Here is an 18,086-nt window from a genome sequence, read left to right as displayed (position 1 = left end):
AGCAAAGAGGAAGAGACGACAAGGGTCTGCAGAACGCAGGGCTGTGGTCCAGGGAAGGAGGAGGGCTGGGCTGGAGAATGGGCATCGGTGCCTGGAAGCGGCCCGGGGCGGGAGGCGGTGCCAGGCTCACATTGGCCCAGCGGGCGCCCCTCCTCGGTGGGCCTGCCCAGTGCCGAGTGAAAGTGATACTGCCCTGTGGCCAGAGGAGGAGGCGACTGAGGAAACATGGCTGAGTTTATGCGGCTGCAGAACTCTCTGGCGCTGATTCGCCTACGAAACCCGCCCGTCAACGCGATCAGGTAACAGGCTAGGCTGCCTTCAGCCCCGGGGACAGGGAGCAGGGTCTCAGCTGCCTGCCTGCAGTGGAGGCTTTGACTCTCCCCTGCTGGTTTAAACGGAGAAAGACACTGACATGGATTGAACCAGGGCATATGCCAGGGCCTTTTACTTTGGTCAGCTAGGTTCCTGTTTGCAGAGGACTCTCATCCCCCCTTTCACTGGTAAGGAAACCGAGGCTGAGAGACAGACAGATGGCCACGAAGTGGGAGAGCTGGGCCGCAACCATGCCAGCTTCGTGCTGAACTCTTCTGCTTGCTTTGACTTGTCAGGCGTACTTTCTGTTCCAAAGGTCTTAGTGCAATGCTGCCTGGACCTTGATCCCTCATTTCCCAATCTTGAGTCCAGGCCACGTTTATAATGTGTGACTGAAAGCCAACAATAAAGTGGCTTCACACTGTTAAAAGTAAAGATCCCCATTAATGCCAACACAGTGAGTAAAAGAGAATTGTGTCTTGGCCCAGAATATGCAAAGGTGTCTTTCTTGGTTTGTTCTAAACCTGAAAGTTTTAGTGCTTCCGTGGAAGATCCATGTCATATTAAGCCTATTAAATAGCATTTTTGGAAAAACTACTGTGGAGTACCTTCCTTGTTAAAGTTGTAAAAGCATTACCTTAAAAAGTGAGATTAATGCTGCTGTTTTGAAAGTTAATGACGTTATATGGGTTTGGTTGTTTTATCTCTGAAGAAAGTATATTGATACATCAGTATAGGAAAGAGCCCCCCATCCACAGGGAGTAGGATTAGCAGAAATGATCATTTACAGAGCACATATAAAGCATAAACAGAAAGACTTTTGGTCAAAATCCTTATCACATGTTGCTGGAGCAAAAAGAGACTGAAATGAGAAGATATGCTAGTTTGTTTGTTTGTTTGTTTTTTAAATGCAGCAAGAAATTTATTTGAAAGGTATCAGGATAGTTTATATAACGAAATTCAAGCAAGTGCAGGACTAATCCCCAGGATGACAGGTCCAGCATCTTCTTTTGGTGAAAACTGACATTACAGAGTTTGAGAACATGGTAATGAACCACGCCAGGGTTATACTTCTCAAACATCTAGAAAGTACTGGCTTAACAGTGCCTATGGTCCAAAGTAAAAAATCCAGAGAAGGTCTCTGACTGGCCTAACCTGAGTCAGGTGTTCATTTCTGCTTTGAGGGATAAGGCCAGTAACACCATGTTGTCTCTCAATCAAACACAAGCTTGAACTCAGGGATGGGTCAAGTGCTTCCCAGAAAAATAATGATTCTTCCCTCAGAGAAGAAATGGATCCTGAGTAGCAATAGATGATGACTGTTTTTTGCTACACAGGTTTTATGAAAGAGTCCATTTTCTAATTTCCCCCAATATTTATTGCCTGGATGAGAACGACTAACATGTAGAGAATGTGGTCCAAGAAATAGACGTCTTTCTCCATGTTTCCCTACTTCAAAATCCCCTTTTCTGCCCTCCATTTCTAACTCACTCACACGTGCACACACTCATATACACACACTTATGCACTAATAAATTCAATGATGAATTCTAAAATTTTCAGCATTCTAAATACTTATCTCTTTTCTGTCTACCATATATCAGCTATATTTTCATTAAAGGTATTGATTAATTTAATTAAGCATTCTCTGTCAAAATTAACTACAAATTTTGACAGAATGCTTCTCATTTTCTGTTTCAAAAATATCTTGTGAGTGATCATTTTTATGTTTCCACCTTTTTATTCTTATTGAGATATAATTGATATATAACAAGACATGCTAGTTTTAACTGAATCTTTTCCTATTATCATCAGATTTGACTTTATCATTAGCACTATTATTATAATTTTTATTTTAATATAAATTTTTGCATTTAAAAATATAAAAAATTCAGAAATAAAATCATACAAGGATGATATATCCACTTACTTGCCACTCTGGGAAAAAAGCAAAATATTTGTTATTTGGATTTTGATGAAGAAAAACATGAGTAATATGATTACATATCAGTTTTGAACTTGTCTGTATTCCAGTTAGAATTAATAAATATTTGGACTCTACCTTAACCTCTGCTCATAAAGGGAAACTGTGCCCATCTAGAACTTGGGGGAAAAGTTCCACAGTCTAGTACCTATAACTAGGAATATTTTTCCATAACTACTGAAAATGTTTCTGTTATTTAACCTGTCCCCTACCCTCCTTGCAGGAGAAATGTTGGTACCTACCTCATTAAGTTGTGAGGTTTAAATGTGTTGAAGATTAGAAACTGGCACTTAGCAGATGTTAGCTATCATTATTCCTATTAGTCAGAAGGCCCATTACAAGCCCCTACCAACAGTCCCTGCTGCTCAGGAGCCATTGCAGCTACATAAGGATTTTCTCCACTTGGGAGTAAACACTTTCTTGCCCTTTCCCATCTACCTTCTTCTGAACTTATATTTCCGTAGAGGTGTGTGTCCCAGCACATTCATCAAGTTGAACAGGTTCCCAATTTTTTTTTTTTTTTTGCTTTACGCTTTTCTTCTTCCCTTCCTTCCTTCCCCCTTCCTATTTTTTTTTTTTTTTTGGCACATAAAGGGTTTATTTTAAATGTTTTAAGGATAGGATAGAGTTACCTCATAATTATAAAAATTACTTACAAAATTAACAGATTTATATTGTTTATACTTCTAAATGCAGGCAACAGGGTTCTACACATTGTATAAAATAAAATTAAAATTAAAAATGAATTCAAGCTTGAAAGATGAGGTCATTTACCTAATTTTAAAATGTGAACACAAAGACCTCTGAAATGTATGTACACATTCGTTTGAACTGCACTAATGATGGAAAATACAAAAAGCACAGCATTTCCAAGGAACCACAAGCATTTCGACCATAATTATTTTCTGTTATAGTAATTGTTCCTGTTTTGTCTTTGAATAAGTTTCTTTCTTTCTTTTTTTTTTTTTAAGACAATCAGCTTAAGAATGTTTTCAGGCACTACAAGTTGTGATGATCAAAAGTCTTCTAATGGGTCCACGTGTTCAGAGATTCAAGCCAAATGCACTTTGGGGTTTGGCACGTAAAAATAATAGAAAGGAAATCTGGTTTAGAAGTAGCTGTGATTGTTTTAAGAATGCACAGTCCCTTCAGATGCTGCATGACATACACAACTGGAAAATCACCTTCTGTTGGCACTAACATTTGCTTTACTGGTGCATTTTTATCCTACAACCACTAAAACAGTACAGTTAAGCAAATATACAGAAACTGAAAACAAATAAAAACAAAGGTAGAAAACAAAAACCTGAATATATTTAACATGCAATTTTAGTTAGTTACATTGAACATTCTGCTTAGAATACAGCATGCCAAAAAGGATGGTCTGCTTTTTTTTTTTTTTAAGCTCTTTATTGGAATATAAATGCTTTACACTCTTGTACCAGTTTTTGAGGTACACCAAAGTGAATCAGCTGCATTCATACATATATCCCCATATCCTCTCCCTCCCGTGACTCCCTCCCACCCTCCCCATCCTGGCCCTCTAAGGTATCACCCATCATCGAGTCGATCTCCCTTTGTTATACAGCAACTTCCCACTGGCTATCTATTTTACAGTTGGTAGTGTATATATGTCTATGCTACTCTCTCACTTTGTCCCTGCTTCCCCTTTGCCCCCCACCCCCCCCAACCCCGTGTCCTCCAGTCAGCATGGTCTGCTTTTAAGGTTTTCCTTTGAAGCTTTACGTGGCAGCCAGACATCACACACACACACAACACACACAAATGACATAGTAATACTATAGCAGGTCAATGAGAAAGGCCAATACATTTTATACAGAGATTCATGTCTTGTGTTGTCACAAGTCCCATGATAATTTTGGAAATTAATGTTGTATTCCTAGAACAAGGAACCAACATTCCAATACCAGGAAAATGCAAGCAATGCACACAGATCTGAAACATGAGCCTAAATGAAGCCTGAAATTCTAGGCTGGGGAGCAGAGTTAGTCACGGCGTCAGGAAGTGTGGTTTAAGCCACCAAAAGACAAAAGAATGGGAAAAAAAGGAAAAGCAACAACAAAAAAACTCCTTCCCCTTCCTTCAACCCTAAACGCAATAAATGGAACAATGATTAAAACAACGATGATGATAAATCACATCACATTCATCTAGAGAGTGGCAGATCATGTGGTATTAAAAGTTGCTAAAGGTACTTGCAGAAAAATCACAATGCAAGTCATTAAGTAATGCCAGAAATGTTTTAACTGACCCAACCCTCAGGATACCTCCAAAGGGCTTTATTTTTCAGTCTAAAGTCTCTGTGTCCTGTTCATGGACTGCATGCTGGACAACACACTCTGGGCCACACGTGTCCACTTGGGCTTGGGGAACTGGGCTCAGCCTTAAGATTCACATTCAGGATCTCTTACAAGAGCCACCAGGAGAACAGGTGACAGATCTGTAGCATGACACTTGTTTCGAGCATGCAAGGAACATCTAAGACACTGCATGGAGAATCTCACCCCTGGCTGCCCTCGGTGAGGCACTGGGTATGCTGGAGAGAATTGGGGTGCTGTATATACCTGGTGCACAAGGTTACCATCCACCAGCACCACAAGACACAACCTTCCTGAAGGCAAAAATGGGAATCACACAAACTTCGCATAGCACGTCCTTGACACTATAGAATCTCTAACATCAAGAACAGCTGTGACAGAGATAGGATCAAGATGGTGGAGTAGGAGGACGTGCGCTCACTCCCTCTTGCAGGAGCACTGGAGTTACAACTGACTGCTGAACAATCATTGACGGAGGGACACTGGAACTCACCAAAAAAGACACCCCACATCCAGAGACAAGGGAGAAGCTGCAATGAGATGGTAGGAGGGGCACAATCGTGTTAAAATCAAATCCCATAAATACTGGGTGGGTGACTCACAAACTGGAGAACAATTATACTGGAGAAGTCCACCCACTAAAGTGAGGGTTCTGAGCCCCACGTCAGGCTTCCCAACCTGGGAGTCCAGCAACGGGAGGAGGAATCCCCAGAGAATCAGACTTTGAAAGCCAGCAGGATTTGATTGCAGGACCTCCACAGGACTGGGGGAAACAGAGACTCCACTCTTGGAGGGCACACAAGAAAGTGTGCTCACCAGGACCAAGGGGGAAGGAGCAGTGACCCCATAGGAGACTGAACCAGACCTACCTGCTGGTGTTGGAGGGTTCCCTGCAGAGGAGACAGGGGCACTGGCGGCAGGGGTTCTGGGAAGTGCTCATTGGTGTGAACCCTCCCAAAGTCTGCCATTAGCCCCACCAAAGAGACTGTAAGCTCCAGTGCTGGGTAGCCTCAGGCCAAACAACCAACAAGGTGGGAACACAGCCCCACCCATTGGCAGACAAGCAGATTAAAGTTTTACTGAGTTCCTCCCACCCAGCCCTACCCACCATCAGTCCCTCCCATCAGTAAGCACCCATGAGCCTCCTAGATAGCTTCCAAGAGGGCAGACAGCAGTATCAGCAGTATTTTGTCTTGTGGAACTGAAAACCACAGCCACAGAAAGATAGAGAAAATGAAAAAGCAGAGGACTTTGTACCAGATGAAGGGACAGGATAAAACCCCAGAAAAACAACTAAATGAAGAGGAGATAGGCACCCTTCCAGAAAAAGAATTCAGAATAATGATGGTGAATATGATCCAGGACTTTGAAAAAAGACTGGATGCAAAGATTGAAAAGTTTACCAAACACCTAGAAGAATTAAAGAACAAACAAACAGAGATAAGCAACACAATAACTGAAATGAAAAATACACTAGAAAGAACCAATAGCAGATTAACTGAAGCAGAAGGGTGAATAAGTGACCTGGAAGACAGAATGGTGAAAATCACTGATGTGGAAATGAATAAAGAAAAAAGAATGAAAAGAACTGAAGACAGCCTAAGAGACCTCTGGGACAATGTTAAGTGCACCAACATTTGCATTACAGGGGTGCCAGAAGGAGAAGAGAGAGAGAAATGACCCAAGAAAATATTGGAAGAGATTATAGTTGAAAACTTCCCTAACATGGGAAAGGAAATAGCTACCCAAGTGCAGGAAGCACAGAGAGTCCCAGGCAGGATAAACCCAAGGAGAAACACTCCAAGACACCTAGTAGTCAAATTGACAAAAATTAAAGACAGGGAAAAGTTATTAAAAGCAACAAGGGAAAAACGACAAATATACAGGGGAACTCCCATAAGGTTAACAGCTGATTTCTCAGCAGAAACTCTGCAAGCCAGAAGGGAGTGGCACGATATATTTAAAGTGATGAAAGGGAAGAACCTACAACCAAGAATACTCTACCCAGCAAGGATCTCATTCAGATTTGATGGAGAAATCAAAAACTTTACAGACAAGCAACAGCTAAGAGGATTCAGCACCACCAAACCAGCCCTACAACAAATGCTAAAGGAACTTCTCTAAGCGGGAAACATAAGACAAGAAAAGACAAAAACAAAAACAAAACAATTAAGAAAATAATAGGAACATCCATATCAATAATTACCTTGAATGTAAATGGACTAAATGCACCAACCAAAAGACACAGACTGACTGAATGGATAGAAAAACAAGACCCATATATATGCTGTCTCCAAGAGACCCACTTCAGACCTAGGGACACATACAGACTGAAAGTGAGGGGATGGAAAAAGATATTCCATGCAAATGGAAATCAAAAGAAAGCTGGAGTAGCAATACTCATATCAGATAAAATAGACTTTAAAATAAAAAATGTTACGAGACAAGAAAGGACACTACATAAAGATCAAGGGATCAATCCAAGAAGAGGAGATAACAATCATAGATATATATGCACCCAATACAGGAGCACCTCAATACATAAGGCAAATGCTAACAACTATGAAAGAGGAAATACAAGGCAGAAATAGAGACACAGATGTAGAGAATAAACATATGGACACCAAGTAGGGAAAGGGGAGAGGGTTGGGGATGAATGAACTGGGAGATTGGAATACCAAATTGTGCACTCTAAATATATGCTGTTATTGTCTGTTAACTCTATCTCAATAAAAGTTTAAAAAAAAAAAAAAAAAGAACAGCCATGACAGAGGCCACACAGACAGACCTGTTGTTTGATTGCCAGCATATGCATTTAAGCTTTCTGCCCAAATCTTAGGTTTTCAATCTCCACAAGACTAGTTTCACAAACTGTCTTTCTCCTCCTAGCTTTCAAACTGCCAAGGATCATCCAAAGCAAAGTGAAGTTTTGCTGCTAAACAAACCACTTCTGCAGTTCTATTTTAGTTAAAACAACCCTGCAGGACAGGATTCAATGGCTAAGGGCTGCTATCAGTCACACCCACAAGCCAGTGCAGGTGACTGACCCTGATGTGTCAGGACCCACCAAATGGAATGAATCCACGTCAATAGCACACCATGAGCGAGAGCATCCAGCACTGCAAAAGGTGTCAGGAACTTAAGCTGTTATTTGTCTAGACATTCTTTGAGGGGAAAAGCTGAGGGGGAAAAGCCTTCTGACCATAATCATATATCAGTAATAATAGTAATAAAAATAAAAGTATCCCAGAGAACTTGTTAAAAGGCAACAACGCCATTCTTAAACTTATATTTCTAATATAAAAGTACTGTGTTCTTCCAGGAACTTACCAAATACACATAAACCACTACTATACAGTTGCCTTTTAAATCCATGTACTAAAATTCAGATTACTAATTTGTACAAATAATGGACCAAATGTGCCATCCAAAATACACCTGCATTACACTATGTGGACCAAGTACCTGGGCTTTGCTTAAAAGAGAAGTATTCATGATAAAAAATGTAAACAAAAAATGTACAAAGCTTAGAATTAAAGGCAGCCTTTTACCCAGATTTCTAACTGTTTGTAAAATTCTAATGTGGGTCATTAAATGTTCACAAGTGATTTATGTTTGAATTTACAGTTTAAAGCCTCCAGAATGAAATGGTGCTCTGAACTTGACTTTCAAAACAAGCTGAATGTCCCTATGTGCTTCCTGTGCCCAAATTTAATTTTAAATTAACAGCAGTAATATACTAAATATAAATGACCTGGGTCAAGCACTCCTGTTAAACTGGAGAAAATTATTTAACTCTCCACCCCAATCCACAAAGAAAGGACTGCCAATGAATGTGTGTGTGTGTGTTTACAGACCTATGTGTATGTATATATATATATTATATGTATACACACAGATATAGATAGGTAGATATAGATATAGATAGGTAGATATAGATACATATATATCTCAAAAAAAAAAACAATAACAAAAATACCAAACTATGCTTGCATTGTGGCAATAGAATAAGAGAGTAAGTGTGAAGGTGAAAGTGGATAAGATTGATTACAGTTTTAAATGACTATGATACTAGCTTAAATTTTACCAGACTTGCCTGTAACTTCCTTCCAAACCAATAGACTTCTTTTAAGAGGAAGGAGTTCCTTACATAAAATGCTTGTGTTCACATAAATCTGTACTGTTCAGAACAAAACCAGTTCTGCTGGCAGAGATCGTGGGTTCACAGGGACATTTAAGCTTTCGTTAAACTGTACAGCAATCAAGTCTTTATGTCTACAAATTACACATTTAATAGTTCCACAAATCTGGCAAAGTTTGTAATATCTAGGATGTTTTCACCAAATTGTAGACATAAATATGGAAATCATCATCAAACTTGATGAAATAGACGGATTGTCTTCTACTTGATGAATGACCATGCCAGTCCTTTTAGAACCATCTTTGGCATATTCCACTTGTTTGCCTACCAGGCTGTCCACAACTTCTCCCGATTCCCTTTCTGCTGGAGGTGAATCATTAGAATCCAGCATAATGCGAAAGTCACCTTCTTTATAATCATCTGAGAGCTGGTACATGTACAAGACAGGATCTTTTTCACAGGTGATATAAAACCATATGTTCATTATAGGGGAACATTGGAAGACCATTCCCCTCCACTCCTCTTTAGAGCCTTCCTCGGTCTCAAACATGTGCTCCACTGCTTTGCCAATCATTGTATTGGCTAGGTGTGCATCACTGATTCAAGATGTTGCAACTCTATCAGGGAGGACTTCAAGCGCAGAAACTCTTTCATCTTTATTAAGTTCTAGTCCATAAACACAGTCAAATCCATAGTATTTTATAAATACAAAGAAGGATTTACAGGCACCTGGTCCGGAACGATTCCTTTCCACTGAGTGATGGGGCCATTCCGCCCTTTCTACCCATGCTGAATCCTGCAGCCAATGATGTTCTGCTGGGGCTGGGAAACAGGTTTGCTGGGCCCCACACTGCTCTGATGTTTTTTTGCGGGATGTCCCTTTCCTCATCATGCTTGCAGATACACCAGCACGGCCGGCATCAGCTCTGGACCTCTGGCCAGGTGTCTTCCCGAATGGGGTCTTCATTCATCTGTATTTCAGTGAGCAGCAGAGCTGCTGGACTACGGTGAAAATTCAATATGCTCCAATTTGAAACTTTTCACAGAATTGCATTGTTCTCATTAATCCATCATCCCAAGCACCGTTCTTTTTTGTTGTTGTTGTTAAAGTTCAGCCAAAATACGTGAAATCCTAAGTACTCTGCCGGCCACCTAGGCTGCCACCTGCAGCCCGCAGGCCCTGCAGTCGGACTCCGCGCTCCAGCCCCGGCCCCACTCCCCACCCCCCACCCTTCCTATTTCTAATTTTATGTCTGAAATTACTTCTTCCTAGCTAAGTGAGAGATTCTTATCTGAATATTTTTGGGTCCAAACAAGTGGTTCAAATCTTTCCTTGCTCCTTTAGCTAGCCAGGTTTCCTTCCATTCAGATAAATGCCAACCCTCTTACATGTGTAGGACATGCCTGATTACTAGTCCTGTCTCCCAGAACAATAGCGTTCACACCATTTTTATTATAATCCACACAGTAAATCCCTGTTTTGCATAGCAAAACTGAGACACACACATACAAATACATAACTGAAAACAAAGTTTTGTGAAACAAAACTTGTTTTGTTAGATATATTCTATTTTCTACTTCTTTGAAAAATGCTGGTCATAAGCCACAACTTGATTTGATGACCCTTGGCTTTAAAACATTGTCACAAAAAAGACTTCCTATAGTGACAGAAGCAAAAGATCTTTGGTCATCACGCATGAATGTTACCTTTAGACTTCATTTCTCCATACCCGACAATGTTAAGGGGAGAAAATAATTTCTCAACCCCTGTGACTTTGACATTGCTATGAAGCTGTGGTCCCTTTCACTTAGCTAGAATCTAGTAAAGCTGTATCTGTTACCGCCATTTTCATTTTTCTTTTTTTCTCTGTGTTTGATTTTTGCAAAATTAGCAAGAACATAATAAATAAAAGAGTAGGGATTGGTTGAAATGGGAAAAGCCAGCCTTGTCTCAGGGGCACAGATTGAGCTCATTTTGGCCAATTTTGCACCTATTGTTTATCCAGAAGGAAATATGTGTCTTTTGGACTTCTCAGTATTATGGATGGTTCAGAATCAGTTTTCCATTATCAGATTTGGGTTCTGATTAACTGGGTGAAGGCAAGAGGTTTTGTTTGATTTCCTCTGGGTTAAATGGTGAAAAGTAACAAGATAAAAGGGAATTACCATAAACAAGGGCAAGTATCTCCATTATTCCCTGAATTTTTTCCCCAAATATTTATTCATTTATTTGATTGCACAGGGCCTTAGTTGTGGCATGCGGACTTCAGGGATCAAACCCGGGTCCCTGCATTGGAAGCATGGAGTTTTATCCACTGTGCCACCAGAGAAGTCCCAGTTCCCTGAGGCTTTAACTCACAGTTGCTGGTCTGAACAATCTGGCTTTATGGACGTTTGTTGTTGTTTGTTTTAAGATTTTTTTTCATGCTGTATGAAATGTTCCCCAAATACTTAGAATTCTAAGGCAAAACTGATTAGACTCTGGTTCTATCATTTTTCCTTTAAGCAGTTCCTCATCACTCCTCCTAGTTCTTCCCCTTTGCCATCCCCTGGCACTTATTGATCCTCTGCTTCTTGGCAGATTCCCCTCTCTTGGTCTCTGTGACTTTGGGCTCCCTTGGTACTGAATCCCTCTGCTGAGCCTTTCCCTCCTCTTAAATGAGCCTGGATCTAGAGGATCTACCCTCAGCTCTCATCTCTTTTTCTCTGGCGGACTCATTCAGTCTTGGCTGTGTCTTCTCTGTGGATGACTCCCTCATCTACTAAAACTTGGCAAAGTCTACTACATGCCCTTTCTTTCCCAGACCCTGCCTTTACCTCCTAAAGTAGTTAGGATTAGGCTTGACTGCTAGTGACAGAGAACTCAAAACAGTAGTGGGTTAAACAAGAAAAAGTGGATGTCTGTCACAGCAGGGTCCTGGAATGGCTGGTCTGGCTGCTCCACAATCATCAGGGACCCTAATTCTGTCTAACTTTTCTCTGCCATCGTCAGTGAAAGCTTCCACCTCTTGATCCATAATGGCTGCTCCCAATCTAGCCATCATATCTGCATTCCTGCCAGGAGTAGGGAGGAAAAAGAAAGAGAAAAGCATACGCAATCCTTTAAGGACTATTCCCAAAATGGCATATAACAAGTCTGTTTCCATCCCATTGGCCAGAACTTAATGCCTTGGGTTGACCTTGCTGCTGGGAAATGTAGTCTTTATTTTGGGCAGCCATGTATCCAGCTAAAAACCAGATGTGTAATACTTTGAAGAAGGTTGGAAGGGAGGGATACTTGGGGGTAACTTGCAGCCCCTGCCACATGTCTTAGACTGTTATTTTTAGACAATTTCAGTTTTCTTACATTATGCCAATATGACAAATTGAAAGCACTTTCTTTCCTCTCAGAACTTCCACATCCCTTTCTTTGTACCTTTCTTATAGCACTCATCTTAGTGTGATATTCTGTTGTGTACATTTTGTTCTCCCTCGGATATTGTAAACTCCTTTCACTGCACATAAAAGATGTATATAATATTTTTAAATTGATGGTGCTGATTCTAAGTGGTCAAAGTTACAGCAAAATGCAGGAAAACACTTTTTTCCCTAATGTTTATGTCTTTAATCAGCTCAGTGCTTAATTTACAGTAGATATATATTATTCGTTAAATAAGTGAAAGTTTAATGATAAATATCTAGGATTTTTAAAAAAATAAATTTACTTTATTTATTTATTGGCTGTATCAGGTCTTCATTGCTGCACACAGGCTTTCTCTAGTTGTGGCAAGTGGGGGCTACTCTTTGTTGTGGTGTATGGGCTCCTCATTGCCGTGGCTTCTCCTGATGTGGAACATGGGCTCTAGGCGCGTGGTCTTCAGTAGCTGCAGCACATGGGCTCAGTAGTTGCGGCTCATGGGCTCTAAAGCGCAGGCTCAATAATTGTGGCTCATGGGCTTAGTTGCTCCATGGCATGTGGGATCTTCCTAGAGCAGGGATCGAACTGATGTCCCCAGCATTGGCAGGATTCTTAACCACTGCGCCACCTAGGAAGCCCTCTAGGATTTTTATACATTGCATATATGTTTAATTTTTCATTGTTAGGAAAGGAAAAAAAAAAAAAACTCTGAGATGTTAGAAATTTAATTCTGACTAATGCTTTATGTAATTTTTTTCCCTTTTAGTGCAACTGTCCTCCATGGAATAAAAGAGGGTCTGCAGAAAGCTCTAACAGACCATACAGTGAAAGCCATTGTGATCTGTGGAGCAGATGGCATCTTCTCTGCAGGTAACCAGTGTCTAACCCTTTCTCTCTGGAATCCTGCCACAGACTCAGGTTAACGCTGCATTATCTGTCCCTGTGGGTAATACTGTAGTGTGGGTAATGAATATGGGAGTTGAGCAGGAATGAGAAACATTGTGGAGAAAGAGACAAGAGTCACAGGAGAGACCCAGAGAAGAGGCTGACCTTACTCTCTTTTATATTGGATTGGGCCTTTGGAGGACATTTAGTTCCAGGCTTGATAGCTATTATACCTGCTGGTATACACCTGCTGGTGCATGGCGGGTCTTCATCTGTCTCCACCCCTATGTGAGCTTGGGTAAGGCCCTTAAATCTCCTGAACCTCAATTTCTCTCTTTATAAAATACATACCATAATATTTATATCTTAAGAGGTTTTGTGGCAAAATATGGCCAAAGTAGCTGAAATGGTGATTTATTCAATGGTATTTGTGGCACCTTTTCTTCATTTCCCAAATGACTATATTATACCCTTTGACAAAAGTCACATGGATATGAAGGCCCATGTATTCTTACTGTTGCCAGAGGAAATTTTTCTTTTTTATTCTTTTTTTTCCTTCTTCTTCCTTTTTTTTTTTTTTTTGCCAGAAGAATGTAATGTGTGTCAGTGGTAACCTGAGAAGACATAGATGTTGAAATCATAACAATAATAAATATAAAGACATTAATCATTATAATAATTACCATTTAGCTTACCTGTTATGTGCCAGTACTGTGTAGATTATTTATTTATTAACATTGAAAATAGTAATATTTTTACATACTTTATATTTTAATCCTCAGTAAATCCTACAATTTTCATTTACAGATGAGAAGGCTAAACCTAAGAGAGATGAAATAATGGGCCAAGCATTAGCCAGGTATTACATAGCTTACTTAACTGTTTGAAAACTTCAGGTTGGGAGCCCAAGATGGTGACTTTGAGGTGTGGAGTGAGGGATCAGAATTATGAAGAATCAGAACTGATATCTTTGTTTGTAAAAAAAAAAGAAGTAAGAGACAATGTAGTTAGAGTTCAGAGGCCGCAAAAACAATTTTCCCAGAAAAGCATTGGGGATTATCAGAGTTGACTTAATGGACTGAGATAGAACAATGTGCCCAACAATTGGAAAATACATATTCTTCTCCAATCTGCAACATTTACAAAAGTTGATCAGGTACTGGACCGTGAAAGCTTATCTCAGTAAATTTCATTTAGAATGTGTTCTCTGAAAACAATGCAATCTAGCTAGAAATGAATAACAAAAATATAACTAGAGATGCTCATATGTTTGGAAAATAAACTTATTTCTTAATAACCTTTGAGTCAAAGCAGAAATCATAAGGCAATTTAGAAAATATTTTGAACTGACTGATAATAAAAACAATATATAAAACTTGAGGGATACAGTTAAAGCAAAGCTTAGCAGGAAATGTATAGCCTTAAAGGTATCCATCAGAAAAGAAAAAAGCCTGAAACATATTTTGGTAAGCATCTATATCAAGGATCTGACGAAACAAACAGTAAAATAGGTCCAAATGAAGTAGAAGGAAGGAAATGATAGAGGGGAATTTACTAACATAGAAAACAAATGTGAATCAAGAGCACAACGGTGTCAAAATTTCTTTGAAAAGACTAATAAAACTGATAAAGCTTCAGAGAGGCTTATCAAGAAAATAAAACAGAAGGTACAAATAATACATATAAAGAATGACAAAAGGGATATCACTGCAGATGCTCTAGCTTTTAAAAAAGATAACATGAACAAGTAGAAAAATAGAGCTTACAAAATTGACTCAAGAAGAAGGAAGAAATTGAGTCAGTCATCAAAAATCTCACAAAGTAAATTCAAGTCCCAGATGACTTCATTGGTAACCTCTAACTGAAAAGTCAAGGAAAGTATTATTCTAATTTGACACAAACATTTCAGAGAATGAAAACAAGAGGGAACATTTTCTGTATTAGTTTCCTGGGGCTGCCATAACAAGCGAGCACAAACTGGGTGACGGAAAACAACAGCAGTTTATTCTCTCTGAGTTCCAGAGGCTAAAAGTTCAAAATCAAGATATCTGCCAGGCCATTCATTCTCCCAAGGCTCTAGGGAAGACCCCCTGCTGGCCTGTTCTGGCTTCTGTGGTTGCTGGCAATCCTTGGCATTCCTTGGCTTGTTGGCGTATCTCTGCCTCTCTCTTCCTGTGGCTTTCTCCTCTGTGTGCAAATTTCCCTGATCTTATATAGACCCCCCCCACCCCCAATCCAGTATGACCTCTTCTTTACCTGATTATATCTGCAAAGAATCTATTTGCAAAAAAGATCACATTCACGGGTTCTGGGTGGACACCATTCTACCCAGTATGCTTCCCAACTCATTTTGTGAGGCTAGCATCACCTTGATAACAACACCTGTCAAGGACAGTATGAAAAAGCAAAGTTACAGGCCAATTTCATCTGTAAATCTGGATGTAAACTTCTGAGACAGTATATTATCACATTGAATCTAACAATATATAAAAAGCATGATACATCACTTTCATCCCAGAAACACCAGATTCGTTAAACATGAGAATATCAATGTAATTCATCCTATGAAAAGACTAAAGGAGAGAAATCATGTGATTATTTCAAGAGATGCAGAAAAACATGATTGATAACATTTAACATACATTAATGATTAAAATTCTTAGTAAACTAAATATAGAAAGAAAATGTCTTTGTCAGGCAAAACCTATCTATTTTTAAAAACCTACAGCAAACAGCAAACAGCAAACAAAATGGTAAATTAGGAGCTTTCCTTGTGAGAAAGGACTAAGACAAGGCTGGCTGCTGTCACCATATGTGTCTGACATTATACTCTAGGCCCTGGTCAGCCTAGAAAAAGAAATAAAAAGTATAAAGATTGGGGAGGAAGAAACAAAACCATCTTATTCAGAAGATATGAGTGTTTGTAGAAGAGTAAATCTATCAGAAAATTATTAGAATTGATAGTAGAATTTAGCAATATTGCTGGATATAAAATCAATATCCAAAAGTTAATTCTCTGTGCCAGGGATAAACGGTTAAAAAGTGAAATCACCATACTCTTATCTGTGCCTTGGTTTCTATAAAATTGGGACGGTCATGCTAACCTTTTTGCTGCAAATAGAAGAATGTAGCATAACATTTAAGAATGTGAGCTGTACAGTCAGACTGCCTGAGCTCAAATCCTTATTAGACCAGTTAAAGAGTCATGTATCTGAACTAGTCACTTAACATCTCACAGCCTTAAACTTCCTTACCTGTAAAATGGAAATTGTTATACTACTTAATTTAGGTGTTAAGAAAATTAAATGACACAATATATGAAACTACTTAGTCCAGTGCCTGATGTATAGTATTTATCCAATAAATGTTAATTGCTACTATTACATGAAAAGTTATTTTAATCTAAAGTTACAGGAATAATAGACCTGACATTCAGACTGAAATTCATTTTGTTTTTCTAGAACCAAAAGGAATCAAAAAAATTAAAATAAATAATAACAGTAAAAATAATGTATTGTGAGATAAAAAGCAGGATCCCTGGGTGGATGCTAGATGAGGAGCAGGTAGCAAAAAAAAAAAAAAAAGGCCGAACGTGAAATAATTACTTTAACTTTTTAACTTGTACCAGGGTTAATATTTTCAAAGAATAGATAGTGCTATAGGGGACAAGCTCACTATGTATAATGTGATGTGAAAAAAGGAAAATATAAAAAATGACTTTACACAATGTTCTCAATATTGTTAAAAATATATACTATAGTAAATTTTCATTTAATTCTCACATCAGTCATTTAAGATAGGTATTGAAACAAAATGATTAAATAACTTAAAGTCAGTAAGCAATTTATGTATATGCGTTGGGAAAAAATGAAAGATTCACCAGAATATTGCATTGTTCTCTCTGTGTGGTGATATTTGGAGTAATATTTATGTCCTTTATAATTCTGTGTATTTTTCAAAATTTCTATAATGTATATTATTTTTATAATTAGGAAAAGCAGTAAATGTTGTTCCTTTTAGTGATCCCAATACATTCTATCACAAAAACAATTCTAAGCTGATTGATTAACATGTAAGTCAGAAATATGTGTGCATTTTACCCTGGGGTTTTATATTGTAATGACTGGTGCCCTTGACAAAGATCTGGGTCTAAATTGCTGTGAGCAGAGGTGGTGAGCGGTATCATGCAAAAAATGGGAGCGGCTGACTCCGTCTCAGAACCTTTGCTTCCCTTCTCTGAGCTTTCAGATTTTTCTAAAGGTAGAGTTCCTGCTATCATATGGAAAGACAGATTTTAGATTACAGGACTTCTCATAAAGATTTGAGGATTTTCTCTCGTATCACTCCACATTTTCCAGGCTACTTGTTCCTTTAGTGTGTCTGCAGCCAAAAGGATTAAAGTGTTTCATGGATCCAGAGAGGTCTGAGATTCCTTAAGAGTTATGTAAGCTTATTGTTATATAGCAAAGCCTGTTTTCCTCAACTCTCTTTTTCCCTTGTCTTTGTGTTCTTAGGTGCTGATATCCGTGGCTTCAGCGCTCATAGAACCTCTGACTTAACACTGGGAAGTGTCGTAGATGAAATACAGAGAAACGAGAAGCCTGTGGTGGCGGCTATCCAACGGGTGGCTTTAGGAGGGGGACTGGAGCTGGCCCTGGGCTGTCACTATAGGATTGCCCATGCAGAGGTAACAGAGGGGAGCCGTTTGGGATTTGGTGTGGGGGCTTTTCTTTAGGGCGAGCTCTGAATGTAGTTGTAAGCATCAGAGGTGATTATTTTAAATGGTTGGCTTACTGACTGACAGCTCTTAGGTATTTCTAGCAGTGGTGTTCAGCTGTCATGTACGAGTACAGTGGTACTAGTTTTTGAAATATGTCCATTCTAGTTGATAAATAGCTAGTACCTCGAGTCTATGACTGTCCCTTCATTTCCCCTAACCCTAGCCCTTGGACCTCCCCATGACCCACTAGCTAACGGGGACTCCTGTAAAGGACCCCCAGGGCCCTGCTCTAGTACTGTGGCCCACAT

General features: G+C 39.3%; 1 protein-coding gene and 1 pseudogene across 2 annotated transcripts in view; one reads left to right on the top strand and one right to left on the bottom strand.

Moving 5' to 3' along the window:
• Positions 1 to 109: 109 nt before the first annotated feature.
• LOC130855704 (peroxisomal bifunctional enzyme) overlaps positions 110 to 18,086 on the top strand; it is a 54,297-nt gene continuing 36,320 nt past the window's right edge. The window contains exons 1-3 of one of the 2 annotated variants that reach the window (XM_057739631.1): positions 110 to 299; positions 12,940 to 13,043; positions 17,573 to 17,745. In XM_057739631.1, coding sequence (XP_057595614.1) covers positions 226 to 299; positions 12,940 to 13,043; positions 17,573 to 17,745 — 351 coding nt within the window. In that variant the 5' untranslated portion in view covers positions 110 to 225. The remainder of the gene's footprint in view (positions 300 to 12,939; positions 13,044 to 17,572; positions 17,746 to 18,086) is intronic. The other variant, XM_057739632.1, reaches the window with a different exon arrangement.
• On the bottom strand, positions 8,962 to 9,743 carry LOC130855705 (spindlin-1-like; annotated as a pseudogene).

The sequence above is a fragment of the Hippopotamus amphibius genome, chromosome 6, assembly GCF_030028045.1.
Source record: "Hippopotamus amphibius kiboko isolate mHipAmp2 chromosome 6, mHipAmp2.hap2, whole genome shotgun sequence".
Classification (NCBI taxonomy): Eukaryota; Metazoa; Chordata; class Mammalia; order Artiodactyla; family Hippopotamidae; genus Hippopotamus; species Hippopotamus amphibius.
The sequence above is the reverse complement of the archived record's forward strand: the minus strand, read 5'-3'. Positions and strand labels throughout refer to the sequence as shown.